This window comes from Ambystoma mexicanum, chromosome 1q, assembly GCF_040938575.1.
Source record: "Ambystoma mexicanum isolate Mex_15411 chromosome 1q, UKY_AmexF1_1, whole genome shotgun sequence".
NCBI classification, from domain to species: domain Eukaryota; kingdom Metazoa; phylum Chordata; class Amphibia; order Caudata; family Ambystomatidae; genus Ambystoma; species Ambystoma mexicanum.
In genome coordinates this window covers 799,496,566-799,513,220 of record NC_090922.1, presented here as the reverse complement: position 1 = coordinate 799,513,220, position 16,655 = coordinate 799,496,566, and the positions used below count along the sequence as shown (strand labels likewise).

Sequence of the window (16,655 nt, the reverse complement as noted above, 5' to 3'; positions counted from 1 at the left end):
CATTTATTGCCTATATGCCTCCCCACTCCACATATTTGTTTTCCACCAAAACATTTTCAGCAGAAACTGCCGTGGAAAAAAACAACCGATGAATGAACGTCATACTGGACAGAGAAGAGTGTGTGGTTAAGTACGGACAAAACTATAGCCAAACAAGTAATGCACTATGAGAGGAATGTAGGTGTGTGGGGGTGGGGTGGGGAAATACTGCATCATCACAGGTTTTCATTGATTGCATCATCTGGCAATTAGGGGCAAGACTCATTGGTTGCAGACCAAATATATTTATAGCACCTCCACCAATGGTAAGGCCACTCCAAAGCGTTTAGGGTCTTCTCTGGAAAAAGACTCCTAGGAGAAGAACATTGAAGTTATTTCACTTGTGATTCTGTACTTCATGTGGTCAGGTTTGCTTCGTAAATGCAGCGCACACGATTTCCACATGGATGAGCTTTAATTGTGGCAGAATCTTTTGCAAAACATCCATTCCTGCATGTTTTGGGAAGGTGATCAGAGGGGTGGTTTGGGTTGGCAAGTAGAGAGTGGTGGAACATCTGCCTACTGTTCTGTGTTTTAGCACAGAGGCCAGCATTGACGTGGATAAATAGCACAGTGACAACTGAGTATTTCTTTTATCTACTTTGACACGCTCATTGCAGTAGTTCATAGGGCACTTTTCTTGATTTAACATCTCCAAGTTGTACTCCAGATTCCCCTTTGCATTTCTCAGATAAGATATTTTCATCTCAACCCATTATTTGAGCTGCTATAGTGTTCCGATATATTTTGTCCCGATCCCTCCTATTGTTCTTTGGTCTGGCTCTTTCTATGTACTTGCTTTACTTCTCTGTGATTTGATGCATCTTGGCCTTTTTTTGTTTGTTTACACCATCGCTGGGGATTTTACTTAGTTATTTCTTTCATTGTCTTCATATTAACCCAGCCACCTCAACAAACGTATGATATGACCACTAATCTGAAAATATATGTACAGCACTCAAAGCAGAGGGTTCAAGTTTATTTGCCAGTAAAATATTGCAAACTTTTTTTCCCCCTTTCTGTTTATTTAAAAACAAAATGCAAATTGGCCAATGTCCCTCCATGGGATGAACAGAAGGCATCACGTCCTATAGACAACAACTCATATGTACATCAAGTTTAACACTGTTGGCAGTTCATAGTCCGGTGAGAATTAAATTAGGGCAGAAAAACAGAAATATTACAATAATTAACAATAAAAACCATCATAAAACACTGGAAGAGTAATCTGACAGCTGTGCATAGATACCCACATTTGGTGAATTCGGGATGTCTGGAGAGAAGTCTTAAATCTTCAGGTGGTGGCACAGGGTTTTCTCAACTGTGGGAGGAGTTTTTGTTGTTTACGCCACATGAAGGCACTGGCAAGTCATCACTTAGCCCATTTTGTTATCCAGGATACAGTGCGTGTTCTGTATGCATGTTGGGGTTAGGCAGCTGGAGATAGGAGCATGCGCTTTGTGATTTTAAGGGGGGGGCATTAATCACTCCTGATCAAGCAAATAATATTTGAATAGGTGAATTGATGCTGGACAGGTGTACTGTTTATTTTTCACCAACTGGTTGCTATACAATCTGAGTCATTATGACCAATACAAATCCCTCCAACCAGTTATGTAAGGGTGGATGGATATTTGGCAGATCACATTGGCAATTTCGTGAAACATACTAAGACAAAAGCTGGGGGAGGGAGCTGAGCAATTAGTCACATAAGTATATCTGGTTTTTGGCCTCCATGGAATGTAAATGCTCTCACTTGCCACTGTAATGTGGCACACATACTGACAGATGAGGATTTGCAACACTATCTTCTTAGCTGTCTGGTGCACATCCAACGTGTGTGGGTAGAAATAAACACCCATGATTGTAATAGGTTAGGTTCAAAGAGCACTTCACACTGGCACTAAAGAAGTCTCATTCTGATCTGCCTTAGAGGTCCTTAATCAGCTTCTTAATCGTGTACGAACAACAGTGAGTTTCGATTCCTCCCCAGTCCCTAACTCCACATTAAATCAAAACACATTAGGCGACCAGGGACATATGCCCGTTTGACTTTTATCCGGACCGGCTCAAACCAACAAGACACTTGCAGTGGTGTGAGTAACACATGACCAGATACTGGGGAATACTAGTGTAAACAGGTGAAAAATTGTGACCGACACCTTCAAAACCTGGTCTTTAGTTTCGCCAATTACACGTTTCTTTACAGGTCAATATACCAAGCATTGCCGTCATGGGATGGGGTTGACAGTTGATTATCTGCACGTCTAACCCCCAGGAAATAACGTGCATGTCCTCTTAATCAGTATGCAGGAGTCTTAGTCCTACAATGCAGGAAGACCTGTTGGTGATGAGATGAGATTCTTTCAGAAACCCTTGAAGGGATGGTAGCAGGGGGCAGAAAAGGTTTACTTGGATTGAAGACCCAAATAAAATGGAGAATCAACATTCCCCTAGAAATCAAGGTCTAAAAATGTTGGGTAGCAGGCCTATTAAATATTGCCAACAATCTTCTTGGAGTATGATGTCATTGTTAGGAGCAAAATTCTTAGTATTCCGGCACTGGGAACAATGTACAGCTCTGCCACTGTACCACAATTCTGGCATGCTGTACTCTCGCAAATTAATTACAAGAAACTCACACCTCTACAGACTTAGCTCAATCCTTTTACCAGCAGCACAACTTGTTCGAGTATGGAGATCACAAACAGCAACATGTACAATGTTGTCACTACACTTCATTCATAACCTGCAAGCGCACACAGCTCTTTGAGTACTTGGACCCACAAAAACGGTTTCATCATACTTCACTCAGAAAACAGCAGCCATGATAATGTACAACTAGGAACCTACAGACCCATCTGCCAACATTCATGAATCTTGGCCGTATCCACTGCCTGATTGTCTGGTACTAAGGCAGGCAGATCTATGGCTACAACTCAATCCAAAACTCCATATTGCAGTACTAGGACGTCACTTAACATATTGGATAAAATTATTACTACTGCAGAGTACAGTGGTAATGTCCAGACTACATCTTTACCAGGATATCGTTTTGTTCAACCTGAGTGGCAAGATTGGAGGTCTGCGCTAATTTCAGCTAGCACTGAGAAGCACACAACAAAATCATAGCGGTTTCATTGGTTTGATCGTCTAGCCATTCGGTTTGCTTGGCCGAATGAATGAAATTCTAGTAAATATTTTTAGAAAATCTTGAACAAAATGTATGCTTTGATGAAATGGAAATCTAATGGTGTGATGTCCAAGTTTCAAACAATTCGCAAATATACGTTGAGAAAATCTTGCCTCATAAGCACTCACAAAGGAAAACGCTTGCCATTCTCTTTCTACACACCATAAGGACAAATATCCGCCACAATAAATGCTATGTAGTGGTACGGCTCTGCTTTGTGAAGCAAGAACTACCCATCTGATGTCTAGGCTTGAGTGAAAATGGCGAAGTCATGTTCTAAGTACACATGGAAGGAATGGGATTGTTGTGGGTGTTTGGTGACGATTAGACACACAGCATGCTAAACACTAACAAGAGTAGAGGCAATAATGCTAGAGAACGCTTGCACCACTCTTGGGGTAGTCTTGGAAAACAGCCAGAGGTAGCACTTGCTGCACATGGGACAATGGAACATTTAAACCGAGGCAGAATAACATAACTGCTTTAGGACATATGGGACTAGCCAGAAATCGTATACTCTGCTCAGGGCAAGCGGGAGGGTATGAAGCAAAGCAGTCAGAAGGGTTGGGAAAGCAGTTTGGAAACTAATGCCAACCTATCAGATTAACGACAAGCTACAAATGGGATCAACAGCAACAAATGGGATCGTCAATGGCAGCCCTTTCAGACTTTTGTGCAGGATATATAAAACAATGGAGACGTTGTGAGGACATAGCCAGAGGGAATAGTTACAGTCTATTAGCGCTTACAATTAATAACCAGAGCTATCACACATCGCTGAAAAGGGTCCCTAAAGTGCGAGTAGAATAGCTAAAGGCTGCCCTCAATAGAGAAGCATTTACGTTGCCCGCAGAAGCAAGAAGGAAATACAGTGACAGCCAAACCCACCCCATATCAAAGGAAACATTATCAATGTATGAAGCAGAAGGCTTCAAACCAGAGCCAGCAGTTGGGAAACCTTTTTCACAGTCATTGGAGGTTGCTTCCTGTCATAGGGTCTTTCTATATGCATGTGTACACTGAATTACAGTGTACATTCTGTGCCCTTACGATATAATGGTAATTTAATTACAGTTCTCTGAATCTGAAGTTTATTTGCAGGATCTTGCTATATAGTCATACTACCTAGTTTCCTGATTGGTAGTTACACAATCTGAATACCAACCATTGTCCCCAAAATCTCTGTCCACTGTAGCCGTGTGCAGTTCTCTGCAGTGGTTATACTGTACTTGTGTACAGTTCCCTGTAATATTGAAACACTGGATCTGTGGAGAAGATAGAGTGCCTCTCTCATTTTGTGTTCCTGGTATTATGTGCAGTTATGTGCCACGTAGTTACCCGTACCTGTAATAGTAAAAAACGATTGCAGTTCAATTAGACTATCCAAGTGGGACAGCTACATATCAATGCTATGAATTCATGCTGCAACTTTAGTGTCATTACTGTCCAGTGTTGAATAATGTGGTGGATATTTTTCTACAAAAACGTGTAAATAGAGGTTTTTATTGTAAAAAGTGCAGTGTCTCATTATTCCTCTGCACAAGAGAGAAAGTAACCGCAGTCAGTGTAGTAACTTTGCCTGAAGCGTAGACATATGGTCTAATTTCTGCAGTTGCTATGTATCTGCAATTTCACAGTTCCTCTGTACCTGTAGTGTACTTAGGGCATAGGCTTGGAACATGAATGTACCTATGGTTCCCTGAACTAGTTACTTGTAAATAGTGTACTTAGTGTCTGCACAGGGAACTTATACTGGAGTTAGAACCCTGAAATACAGTTCATCCATGTGTAGTGTATTTATTTTATAGTTACTCCACTTTATTTGCCACTCAGTCATCATCATCATCAGCTATCAGTAAAGTATACATCCTTTGATGGAATGATGTGCCTGAAAATGTTCTTTAAATGTTCTTCACTCAATGAGTGTAGAAGGCAGTCTATGTGAAGGCATTCTATGTGTACTAGATCTAAAGCATGCCCAGCCCCCACAACTACGGACAAGCGGCAGAGTACCCAGGAATACGGAAAAGTATGCCTGTCCGTTATTGAATCTACCTGGCAGTAAGTATTTCAAGCAGCATACTGTGGGTTATAGCCATACAAGAAGGCTTATATGCTGTGGTAAGGCAATTCGCAGTGGCAGCTGAGATTAAACATTTTTCTGAACCTGTCCAGTTGTTTTGGTATAGTTCACAGAAGAGTGCGCTGCTGCTGAAAGATAACAGAGTACAACTCATACTGTTAGGGTTAAAATTACTCAAAGGGTGATGTGCATACTACTGCTGTGGGATAACCCAATGGCTGAGTAGGAATTAGAACACAACGAGGAAGCATGTACATTTCCGGGTAAATGGTCTACTGTTGCAGTGGGGATAATGTACTAACTGAAGGATGTACGGTTGTACAATTCACAAGGGAATATGCTCAATTCGAGTCTGTTGCCTGGCTATGTAACTAGTGCTTTTGAACCTCTACTGCTACTGTGTACGATAGTGCAACATGTGCAGCCGTTCGTGTAGCTGTACCAAGTACAATCTTGAAGATTGTACTATTGCTATGAGGTTATTGTCGTTAGGTTTCGTTTGTAGTTGCTGTAAGGTCTGAGGTTCATTTTAGTACATCCTCCCTGCCAGCTGTGAGGTAGCAGGAGTAGTGGGAACATGGACAGAGGCTGTGAGATGAGTTTATTTGGTGCTTCTTGTATGGTGGCTGCTTTATGTAGTACCAGGATAAGTGATTTATGCCCTGCATTTTGGAGGTTACTCTTAACCTGTATTATAGCCGAGGTCAACATGTTTGCTTTAATTTAGTTTACTGGAATCTATATGGTGACCTTTTGGTTGCAATTTTCTGTGTGACACAAATTCAACATACAGAGGGTACTAATACATTGAAACTCATTTGTAGTGTCAATAAAATTCCTCATTTTATGGAACTTGTGTGATTTAACTTTATGCGTTATACTACCAACACATCTGGTTGCTCACTGGCAATTTAGACACTGAGGTGGATCAAAACTGGCGTTTCTCCTACATTTCTCGTGTTTACTGATGCAGTGGCATGGCTGTTAAAAACATGTAGTGCAGCTGTTTTGGCTTCTTGCAACATTTTGGTTAACTATGCGATTGCAGATCTATAACAAAAGCCCAAAACAACTTGCACTGTAGCTGTGAAGACACGCATAAGTGAAATATATGGAAAATATGGGGCAACTAATGCAGTGCAAAAGCAGTGATAAATGTGCTGAAAAGGAGATAAGCAGTGATCCAACATATACACAGCTGACCACAGTGTGTCTGGAATGTACTTCCATCTATTTTCCAGTGTATTAGTACTAGGATAACCAATAGTTCCCAGCAAAGAAAGTGCGGACTAACTACAAAAACTGTTGCTAGGTAAGGGAGATGGGATGAACATGGAGCAGCATCATGCATTAGCAGCCCATTCGACTGACCTTACATCACTGCCCCCAACCCCGAAATAATACCAAGATGGAATTTACGTTCCTGTTAAAGGGGCTGCAGGAAAGCTCCTCTGTCCTGTGCAGTCAGCAAAGGCCATGCAGTTCCTTTACCCGAACCCTACGTAAACGTCCCACAGTGAAGACAGACATTTACCCTCCTTATACTTTGTGTGGACTGAGGAATAAGCTGGATAACTTCGGAAAACCAGAGGGCATGGTAATGTTCAACAGCGTCCCTCTACCGCATTAATACAGCAAGACTTGTTTCGCCCCAGCAGAACCAGCTGTGGCATCAATTTAGAACATTTTTGACTAAGCCATTACTCTAGTGCTTTCCTGACAGCTCATCTTTCCTATGTAGTACCCATTTAAAAAAAGGCTTCAATGTTATATGCACCAAACGCTGTTGCTCCCCAACGGGCATGCTAGTTTAGAACCATTAGGTTTAGGCATAGACGTGTTCAGCACTATAAGGCCATCCATCACTACTCCTAGATTAACATCACCATCACACATGTTGACAATCTAGTTAAGAGATCTTTAGCCCTTCTGGCATAGACACCGAACCACCATCGTAAGGCTTTGGCAAATTACTCTTCTCCAGGCCAAGCCCACTAAAGTTATAGCTGATCAAGCAACACGGATAGAGGGACTCTTGTAGAGTCAGATAGTGCCTCTAATTTCTTTTGCCACCTCCTAGACAGCACTCCCAACCCCATGGTGGAAGTTTGAGATGAACCTGTAAACTTCAAGACTGTTCTCTGTCAAACACTTCACAAACACTCTAGTGACAAGTCCTCAACCTTAAAAAAGGAAGTGGAAAGATGTGAACATAACAAGAAATCCACTCATGTCCCTTGCCAACCGCACATAGCATAGAGCGCAGGAAGGGTACAGCAGGATATGGGGTACTTTCTTCTCAATTACACCTGGACATTACCGGTAGCTACCTCTGCACCACATCACTAATTTCCTGGACACAAGTCAATAAGTGATTAAGTACAGGGCTGGCTACAGATGACCCAGCTGCTACTGCAGTCGAGGACACCTGCAGTTCCTGTAGACTGACTTCCAGTTTGCTCACAGCCTCCCGGAAGGCAAATTTGTTGCGCATCTGTGGGATACAGTCCACATAGCCAGAACAATAGTCCAACAACTGGTGGCCAGTGTCCACCAGCTGGCTGTTGGGTGTAGGAGAGGTAATGGCAATAGACAGAAGGCCAGCACATTCTAGAAGTGATTCCTTGCTGATTTTGTCTGCAGAAATCTTCTCTGCTGCCTGCTTGGTCTTTCGCAGGTTCACCTTGGCCCCTGCTGTGCCATTGGCCATTTTGGATGGCGTAGTCCCAGATGTCTGAGAGGGCACCTGTGGCGGTGGAAGGAGTGGCCTCAATGCCTTTCCCATTGCTGTCCTCTTACTACCCTCAACAGGTTCAGTCTGCTGGCATGCTGTCCATGTAGGCCCAGAATCCTCAGGCTGTTCAGAGGTGGTGGAAGTCTGCTGCAGGAGCCGCACCACAGGTGGGAGAGGAGGGGCACATTTTGGTTTTACCCTACGAGGACGGTCTCGTTCGATGCCTTGTTGATCAGATAAAAGTTTGAATGTTTTACCCTGAGAGTCTGTTCCCACAAGCTGCACCTCGGCTGGAATCTGTTTTAGTCCAGGTGAGATCACAACTGGTACTTTGTGGTTGTGGGTGGGTGGAAGGGTGGCAATTGATTTAGATGGAGAAGATCTCCCAAGCCGGTCGCCATCCTCTGATGCAGTCCCTGAAGAGCCATGTCGGGCACCACCATTACGTTCTTTACCTCTGGGTGATAGTGAGGGTTCAGTGCAGTCTTTTTCGGAAGCGGTGCCAAAATCATTTGTTGTAGCCCGTAACGTATGAACTGTTGTCCCTCGGAGCAGGTGCTTGGTTTTTGGTCTCTCTCTGGCTGGTGCAGATCCGTCATCTTGCTTTCGCGGAAGAAGCTCCGGAACCTGCTCTCTACATTCGTCGGGTTGTGAGGTGGATGACAATGTACGATCAAACTGCATCTTCGTTCTCTGGCAGTTCCTTGGCAGAGTCATGGCCATCCTGTCCTGTTCTGGGAACCCAGAAGACATGGAGGACGTCGAATTCGACCTAGGGAAGGGGCTTGCAGACTCCTCAACGCTAGAAGATTTGCCAGAGCGCAAGCCTAATGTTTTTTTAATTAAACGTGGCGTGAAGAAGCCAGTTATGCCTGACCACCCACTACCAGAACTTGTCCCACCAGAATTACTGCTGCTGCCGCCAGTATCCTCATTACTAATGTTCTTATGTGCACAGCTCCCTGGGTTGCCCTTAGGAAGGGCTAGGGTCCCCTCTAACTGGCCTGGAGCAAGGGTGAAATTGTTGACATGCTGCAGCGATGCAGCAGAGAAGTTGCTGGTCAGCTCATACTTTTTGTGGGGCTGGTTCTCCATCTCCCGGAAGGAACTGCTCCGCTTTGGTGGCTGTGGCGCACTCTTCTTTTTCATGAATGAGCTGAAAAAGCCTCCTTTGCGGTCACGAGTGAATGTTGTTTCTTTGGCATCATCAAGGAGGCTGCTGGGAGAACGGTCTCGCTGCTTTCGAGGCAGGGCAGGTGATCCACTCTCCGTCTGATTGCCCCTGAAAAACCCTAATAAAGAAAGCAGAACACGTTTTAGAAAGATCATGCAAGTCACAAAGAAGGTTTTCACAATTAACCCTTGATTTTGAAATCCCTTATTATTCTCGAGTTTAAGAAAATCACAAAATGTGCAATAAAGTCCACAATACATTTTTTCCAGACAAGACATTTTCAAAGTAACGTACCATGCACATCTCTGGGCATCAGGCAGAGTATTCAAGAACACAGATATTTAAAGAACCCTGGCATAAAATGCTTACAGAATAAAAGCCCAATAACATAACATAAGGGAGGAGTTCCCATACTTATTATAGGTCACACAGAATTCTGAATGGTAAGGGTCTGGTTCATCTAAAAGGAAAAGATAATGTGCTATAAGTATCGTTCGGGATAATTTCTACCTGCGAATGATCATTTGTTCACCAATAGTTCCTCAAAGGATGATCATATTAAAAATAAACATTGTGTTTCCTTTGGATTTTGTAGTTCCAAACACAGGCATACCAAGTGGATACAACTAACTGTTCTTTAAAGAAAGGGGCTGGGGAGAAAAGTGGGTCAATTATAAATATTTTGGTAATGGAAAACTATGAATACACTAACATTTCCTTCGACACCAAGGGATACTCAGAATTGTGCACAACCTTGAAAACTAGAGTAGCAAGTAGTACCCCAAAATCTTTGTAAGGGTGGCAAGGAAGAGGGGCTGAAAGCACGCAACATAATATAAACAATATATATCTTTCTTGAGCAAGGTTTGGGTCACTTATGAACCTACTAGGAAATCAGAATCAGATATCTGCAAAATGTGTGAGCTTGTCTCAAGTGACTACTCTGCACACGTCTGAAATGGGGATGCCCCGGGTAAGGCTTCAAAAAGTATGGCAAAGGCAGTGTCCAACTAATTTCTTAGTGTCCTAGACCACAGCGGCAAAGCACAATTTGACCAGCAACCGATTTAAGCAGGCAACCTTTTATCTAGAGATTGCCTTTTTGGAAGTTTTTGCGCCCATTTTGGTAATCCCACAATTGCAAACAATTGTCTTTTTTTGGGCATGTCTTACTTCTAAGTGTATATCTAGTGTGTGTCCTTATTTTCTTTTTTACATCTAAAGTATGTAGTGATGGATTTGGAAAAATAGAAAAATAGTTTGCTTCATGTGAAAACCAGAAATTAACTGGGATAAAAAAAATGTAACAAAAGACTTGCTTCATACTAACCTTTAATTAAGGGTAAAAGTATTTAACAAGTCTACCAATCAGGATAGTTATTTAGGTCTCAGTTTCTGCACAGATACAAATGGGGTGGTGATGCAAGGTTTTCCTTTGTGAAATCAGGTATTTCAACTGGGTGGAAAGCTTAGGTCCATCAAAGAACTGGTCTTCAGTCAATGGGATAACATGTAGACTGCTTAAGGACTTTTCTGTACAACAAGTGACAGATCGGCAAATGCACTTTGCCTGACAGGTGGGAGGAGGAGGAAGGCCGGCCAGAGATTGACAGGAAAGGAGGGTGAAGGTGTTGCGATGAGGAGGATCTGCATCTTGCTGGCATTCAGGCAGAGATCGTTGGCAGCACACCAATCCTAAATGGCAGATAAGCAGTCAGAGATGAGAGGAGGAGAGGTGGTGGCCGAGGGTAGCCTGAAAATAAGTCGAGTGTCATCAGCATAGCACTGGAAATTTGAGCAGAAAATGGCAATGCGGTGGCGAGAGTTGCTGGGTACTGGTTGAAGAGCCATGGTGAGAGGTTAGAATGCTGGGGAACACCGCAGGTAGAAAGGGAGATAGATGAAAGGAAGGACCCAAGTTGGACCATGAGGGTCGATCAGAGAGGAAAGAGGTCAGCCAGGCCAGAGCCTGATCAGTGATGCCCAGGTTGTCACAGAGACGGTTGAGCAGGATGGAGTGGTTGACCATGTCGAAGGCAGTAGAGAGATCAAGTAGGATGAGGACAGAGGGGATGTTGGAGTCAAGGTTGGAGAGCAGATCTTCACGGATGTTCAGGAGAGCAGTTTCCGTACTTCTGGCAACTCTGAAGCCAGATTGATGGTCATAGAGACAACCAACAGAATCAGAGTGAAGGTTAAGCTGCAAGATGGCCAGCTTTTCCAGGAGTTTGCCCAGAAAGGGAGTGATGGAGATAGGGGGATAGTTAGCCGGGCAAGAGGGATCAGCTGTGGGTTTCTTAAGAAGAGGGTGCACAGGAGTGCTTCAGAGAGGAGGGGAAGGCTCCTCAGGCGAAGGAGAGGTTACCGAAATCAGCCAGGGCAGGAGCGACGCTGTCAATGTGGTCCTTGATGGGTTTGGAAGAACAGGGATGAACCTGTTTTGACGAGACTTTCATAGATCAGACTTGTCTAGAGACCTCATCAGGGGAGAAGAGAGGAAAGGAAAAGAAAGAGGGTGGGGAAGGGCTGTAAGAGAGCCAGAGTTCAAAGGAGAAGGGAGGAGACGAGAGGGTGGACAGGATATTCTGGGTTTTAGAGATGAAGTGAGAGGCAAGGGCCTGGGAAGCGACAGGAGAGGTACAGACTGCAGCAGGGTTGGCCAGCCCCTTGCATATTTTAAAGAGTTCGGCCGAGTTGTTAGATGCCGCAGAGACACAGGCTTAGATGTGGGCTCTCTTAAGTGTGGACAGAGTCGGTATTGCCTTTGGAGCAGGCGACAGGCCAGTTTGTCAGAGGATGAACAAGAAGGCCTCCATTTCCTCTCAGCCGCCCTACACTTAGGTTTAAGTGTTGCTAGGTCACACTCATAACAATAATTTGGCTTTGGGCTACAAACGGATCCTCATGACAGGGGCAAGAGTATCAAGAGTATGGAAACAGAGGAGGAGTAGAGCATAGATTGGGATGTGTCAGAATGTGAGTCAGCCAAAGGTGGTGAGGAAGGGGGTTGGGGGTGGGGGGGTGGTGAGAAGGTGGCGGCGAAAGCCTCTACTGACACACGTTTCATGGGACGGATAGCTGAGAAGGTAGGTGGAAATGTTGAGGTTGGCTTGGCCTGGGGGATAGAGAGGGAGAAATAGGAGAGGAGGGAGTGATCGCTCCAAGAGAGAGGAGTGGTCAGAAGGATGGAGAGGGCGAGATCAGGGGAGATCAACACATCAAGTATGTGCCCTGCAGAGTGAGCCAAGCCAGAGGGGAGGATAGAAAGGGGGAGGGACATCCTCAACGACACAATTAGATTCTCTCACTTCACAACCACGGCAGGTAGATCCTATTGTTCCCTTTTCTTTCTCATCTCAAATGGGCTCAAACTCATCACTGAGTGAGGCGACAACCAAAGAGCATACATCCAATCTCACAAAGCCTCTGTCCTGTTGAATCCACACACACCAGCCATGTGAATGGCATCCATGATGCTCATGTTAACTCTTTCAACATAAGTATTACATTCCGGATGATATAGTGCTGTCCTTTTATGCACAATCCTACACTTCTCAAAAACTGCCCAAACACTCAAACTACTTCCCGGAAATACTTCCCTCTCCCAAATGCCATCCAAATTTTCAGTCACCATCCTGGCACTAGCTTCTCCCACAACCTTAAACTCTACCCATCTTGACAACAAATCAACCAACACCACGATAAATCTCCCATGATTCCCTCCACATCAAAGGGACCCAGAACACCCATTGCCAACTCATCCCACTCACCTTTTGGGACCTCCACCTTGATCACCGGTTGCGTGCACGCCATTACTCCCTTTCCTACCTTCTCACACGCAATACAGTTTCCAACCTTTTCTCGATTGTTTTGTCAAAACCAGGCCACCAGTATTCTTCTCTCAGCAGCACCTTAGTTCTCGACATTCCTATGTGACCCCAATGGGCCACATCTAACAATTTATACTGTAATGTCACCAGCACCACAATCCTATCCCACCGGTACAATAGACACCCTACAACACTCAGCTCCTCCCTCACTTCCCAATATGCTTTCCACCCACCTTTTAACCTCCACTTTTTTGTCCATTCCAAATTCACACACAGTGCCATCATAAATCAGTCTTCCACCATGGCAGCCTCCCATTTTGCTCTTCATAGAACACCCTCATGCATCACACACCATTTCCGTTGTCTACTCCCTTTTCTTCCTTTTCCTAAATAGTCTGCCAATATATCACTTTCTATGGTAAACTCATGACTTTGCATGCCTTTGACCCTAAGAGTCTGGCAACCAACCTGGACATTTTGTACAACCCTTTGGACTCAAATTTAGCTTTTAAGGGCCTATCATCCATCCGCAATATTAATTCTGAACCCCATACAAAATTCTGAAATGTTTCTACCACCCAATGACAGGCAAGCACTTCCTTCTTTAGTACCGTATAATGCTTTTCTGGGGCAAGTAATACTCTGGAAGCTTGAGCAATTACCTTTTCTTCACCTTCCCTTCCAACCTGTGACAAAACCGTACCTATTTCTCCATCACTCTCATCAACCTTTAAAATGGACTTCCTAGATGTGTCAAACTGCCCCAACGAACTTGCCATATCAATCTCTCCCTTTATTGTTTGGAACTCTTCTTCAAACTTACGATTCCACACAAACTATTCTCCCTTCCTCAACAATTTCCACATTTCCCCCACCTTCTCAGCACATTTCTTGACACATTTTTGGCAGAACTCCAAAGTCCCCAAAATCTATAGAAACTTTACGTTCGTTTTCGGTGATGCTACTCTGGTAATACACTCTACCATCTCTCTCTTCAGCCAAACACCCTCTGCAGTTATCTCATGGCCCAAATATTCCACTGCTCCTTTCCAAAAAAAAACACTTCTCTTTCCTAAAAGTCATAGCCGTTTCCTCCAAAATATCTAAAACCTTACCCAATATCTTCTCATGTTCTTCACGGTCCTCTCCACTAATCAAAATATAGTCTTGAAGGCAATGCACTCCACGCATCCAATTAAACAACTTATCCATTACCTTCTGAAATGCTGATGATGCAGATACCAAACCAAACTGCATCCGAAGGAATGAATAATCCCTTCTTGCGACACAAAAGCTGTTAACTTACGCGACCAGGGCTCCAGCTCTACTTAGTTTATCATTTGTATAGCGCAACCTAACTCTGGAGTATCTGGGTGCATGTTCAGAAAAGGATGCATCTCGATCACAAGGCATTTGCTAAGCTCCCTGAGATCCACGCACAAACGCAAATCACCATTCTGTTTCTTGGACCCTCAGAGGTATTCTTCCTTTTCTCACTTTCCCCCAGAAACTCACTGTTTCCAGAGCTGTGGTCCACTCTAGGCTATACTATTGAAACCGCCTCTTTCTAAATCTTCCTGCCTCTACTCTTCAACCTTTACAATTTATTCAGAACAGGACTGAAAGGCTTGTCCTTGGCCTCAAGCCCAGGGATCGTATCTCTCCAGCTCTGAAATCTCTTCACTGGCTCCCCGTGGCTGCAAGGAACAAGTTCAAGACCCTCTGCATCGTCCACAAGGCTTTCTGGGGCCTAGGATCGGTCTACCTCCAACTTTCCTTTCCAAAACAACTTCCATCTCGAGCACTCCGCTCATACACCTCCAACTCCATGAGCATCAGACGCTTCTCCAAGCAGAGAGTTGGGGGCAGATCTATCTCCTCGGCTGGTACCTGCTTCTGGAACAGCCTTCCTGCCTCTCTCAAACTTCAGCAGAACCACCTCCGGAAGCAGCTGAAGACCTTCCTTTTCGCTTCCACTTTCTCTTTTCCTCTCCCCTGCTGATGCACCCGACTGCTCTGCGCACTGGTCACCTGGTCAACCTCTGAACTCGGGGCCTAGGCTCCTGCATGTCCAGTTGCCCTTGCACTGCCTTCGGGATCCCCAGCACTTAAGGGTCTGTATCTACAACCCTACAGTCCCATCTATATGCACTTATTAGCCATCCACTGGCTGCACATGTGAGTTAACTGCACGTAGCCCTTCCCCTCCCCTTCCCCCTACTCCCTGGCACTTCCCCTTCCATCTTTCCCACACTTGCGTGATCTGAATGACAAGGCCTTGTAAGATCGTTTTTTGTCCTCCCTTGGTCCCCCCCCCCCCCTTCTTGTCTTATCACACCTAGAAACACTTGTGCACAGGCACTTTATAAATTCCACATCATATCCTATGAGACAAATAACAGCGATACCCACTGTACCCTCACCGCCCTGTCTATCATCCCCATATGCCAAAGCTTTTCCAATTCACTTACGATTTGTCCCATAACACCAAAGGAATGGGATGTAGCTATGCCACTACATGCACACTCCCTTCCTTCAACACAATTTGACGCCTCATTCATCTCATTTTCCCAACTTCCTGCGTAAATACCCCACAGTAACTCTTCACATGAGGCGCAAGTTGTCGCAGAATGTAGTTTGGATTTTTGCAAGCTGAAAATGGTCCTTTCTTCCTTTGGAATTGAGATTTAGACTAGTAACAGCTTCAATAATGGGTTCAGTGGATTACTGTAACGGGCTCCATTTGGGCCAACCAGATTAATTGATCTATTGGCTGCAGTTTTTGCAAAATGCTGCTGCACGCTTAGCACTTGGAGCCTCTAAAATATCTCATTCTGTTAGCCTGCTGAAACAGCTACATTGGCTACATATAAAAAGTGCACCACTTTTAAGGCTGTGTTGTACACACTATTCATAACACGGGAGCAGAATGTCTCTGACTAAAGCTGAAAAGATATATTTCTGCTAGACATCTTTGCTCTGCCTTCTTTAATCTGTTGGTGGTCCCCAGATATGGAAGAGTTAGCGATGGAGGGATGCCCTTTTCAGTCCTTGCCCCATCCTTTTGGAGTGCACTTCAAGTTTAGATCTGTGAGACTGAAGGCCTCCTGAGCTTTCGCAAAGCTCTTAAGACACACTTATTTTAAGTTCCGTTTTCTTTGACCATGCCTAGCGGCCTTTCTGGTTGTTTCGTCTGCTATTTTCTAGCGCATAGATGCCTTTGGGTCTTAGTTTGCGCTGTATAAATCACACTTCAATTCAAATCTCTCAACACCATTTTGACCAACTTAAAGGGATAGTCCAGTAAAAAATGTTATTTTAAAAATAGATAGGCAACATTAAAAAAATAATACTAGCACTTTTTTTTTTAAAACTTCCTATGTAAAATTTTGAGCTATTCAAGCTCAAAATTCGCAAAAGCAAGCACATGGGCGCATCCATTTTGTGAAATGGATGCCCGCCTGTGCTGGCTTTTGCGGCACTAATGAAGGAAAAGCCAGCCAGCTGTAGTAAACAAAAGCTACCGCTGGGTGGCTTTTCCTTCATTGGTGCTGTACGCGGAAGACGGGGACCGGAGACCAGAGCACGAAAGCTACAGCTGA

General features: G+C 44.2%; 1 protein-coding gene across 3 annotated transcripts in view; it reads right to left on the bottom strand.

Moving 5' to 3' along the window:
* Positions 1 to 997: 997 nt before the first annotated feature.
* The window catches only part of ABL2 (ABL proto-oncogene 2, non-receptor tyrosine kinase), a 537,261-nt gene continuing 521,603 nt past the window's right edge, over positions 998 to 16,655 (bottom strand). For all 3 annotated transcript variants that reach the window (XM_069641390.1, XM_069641389.1, XM_069641391.1), the window contains one exon: positions 998 to 9,341. In XM_069641390.1, coding sequence (XP_069497491.1) covers positions 7,642 to 9,341 — 1,700 coding nt within the window. In that variant the 3' untranslated portion in view covers positions 998 to 7,641. The remainder of the gene's footprint in view (positions 9,342 to 16,655) is intronic.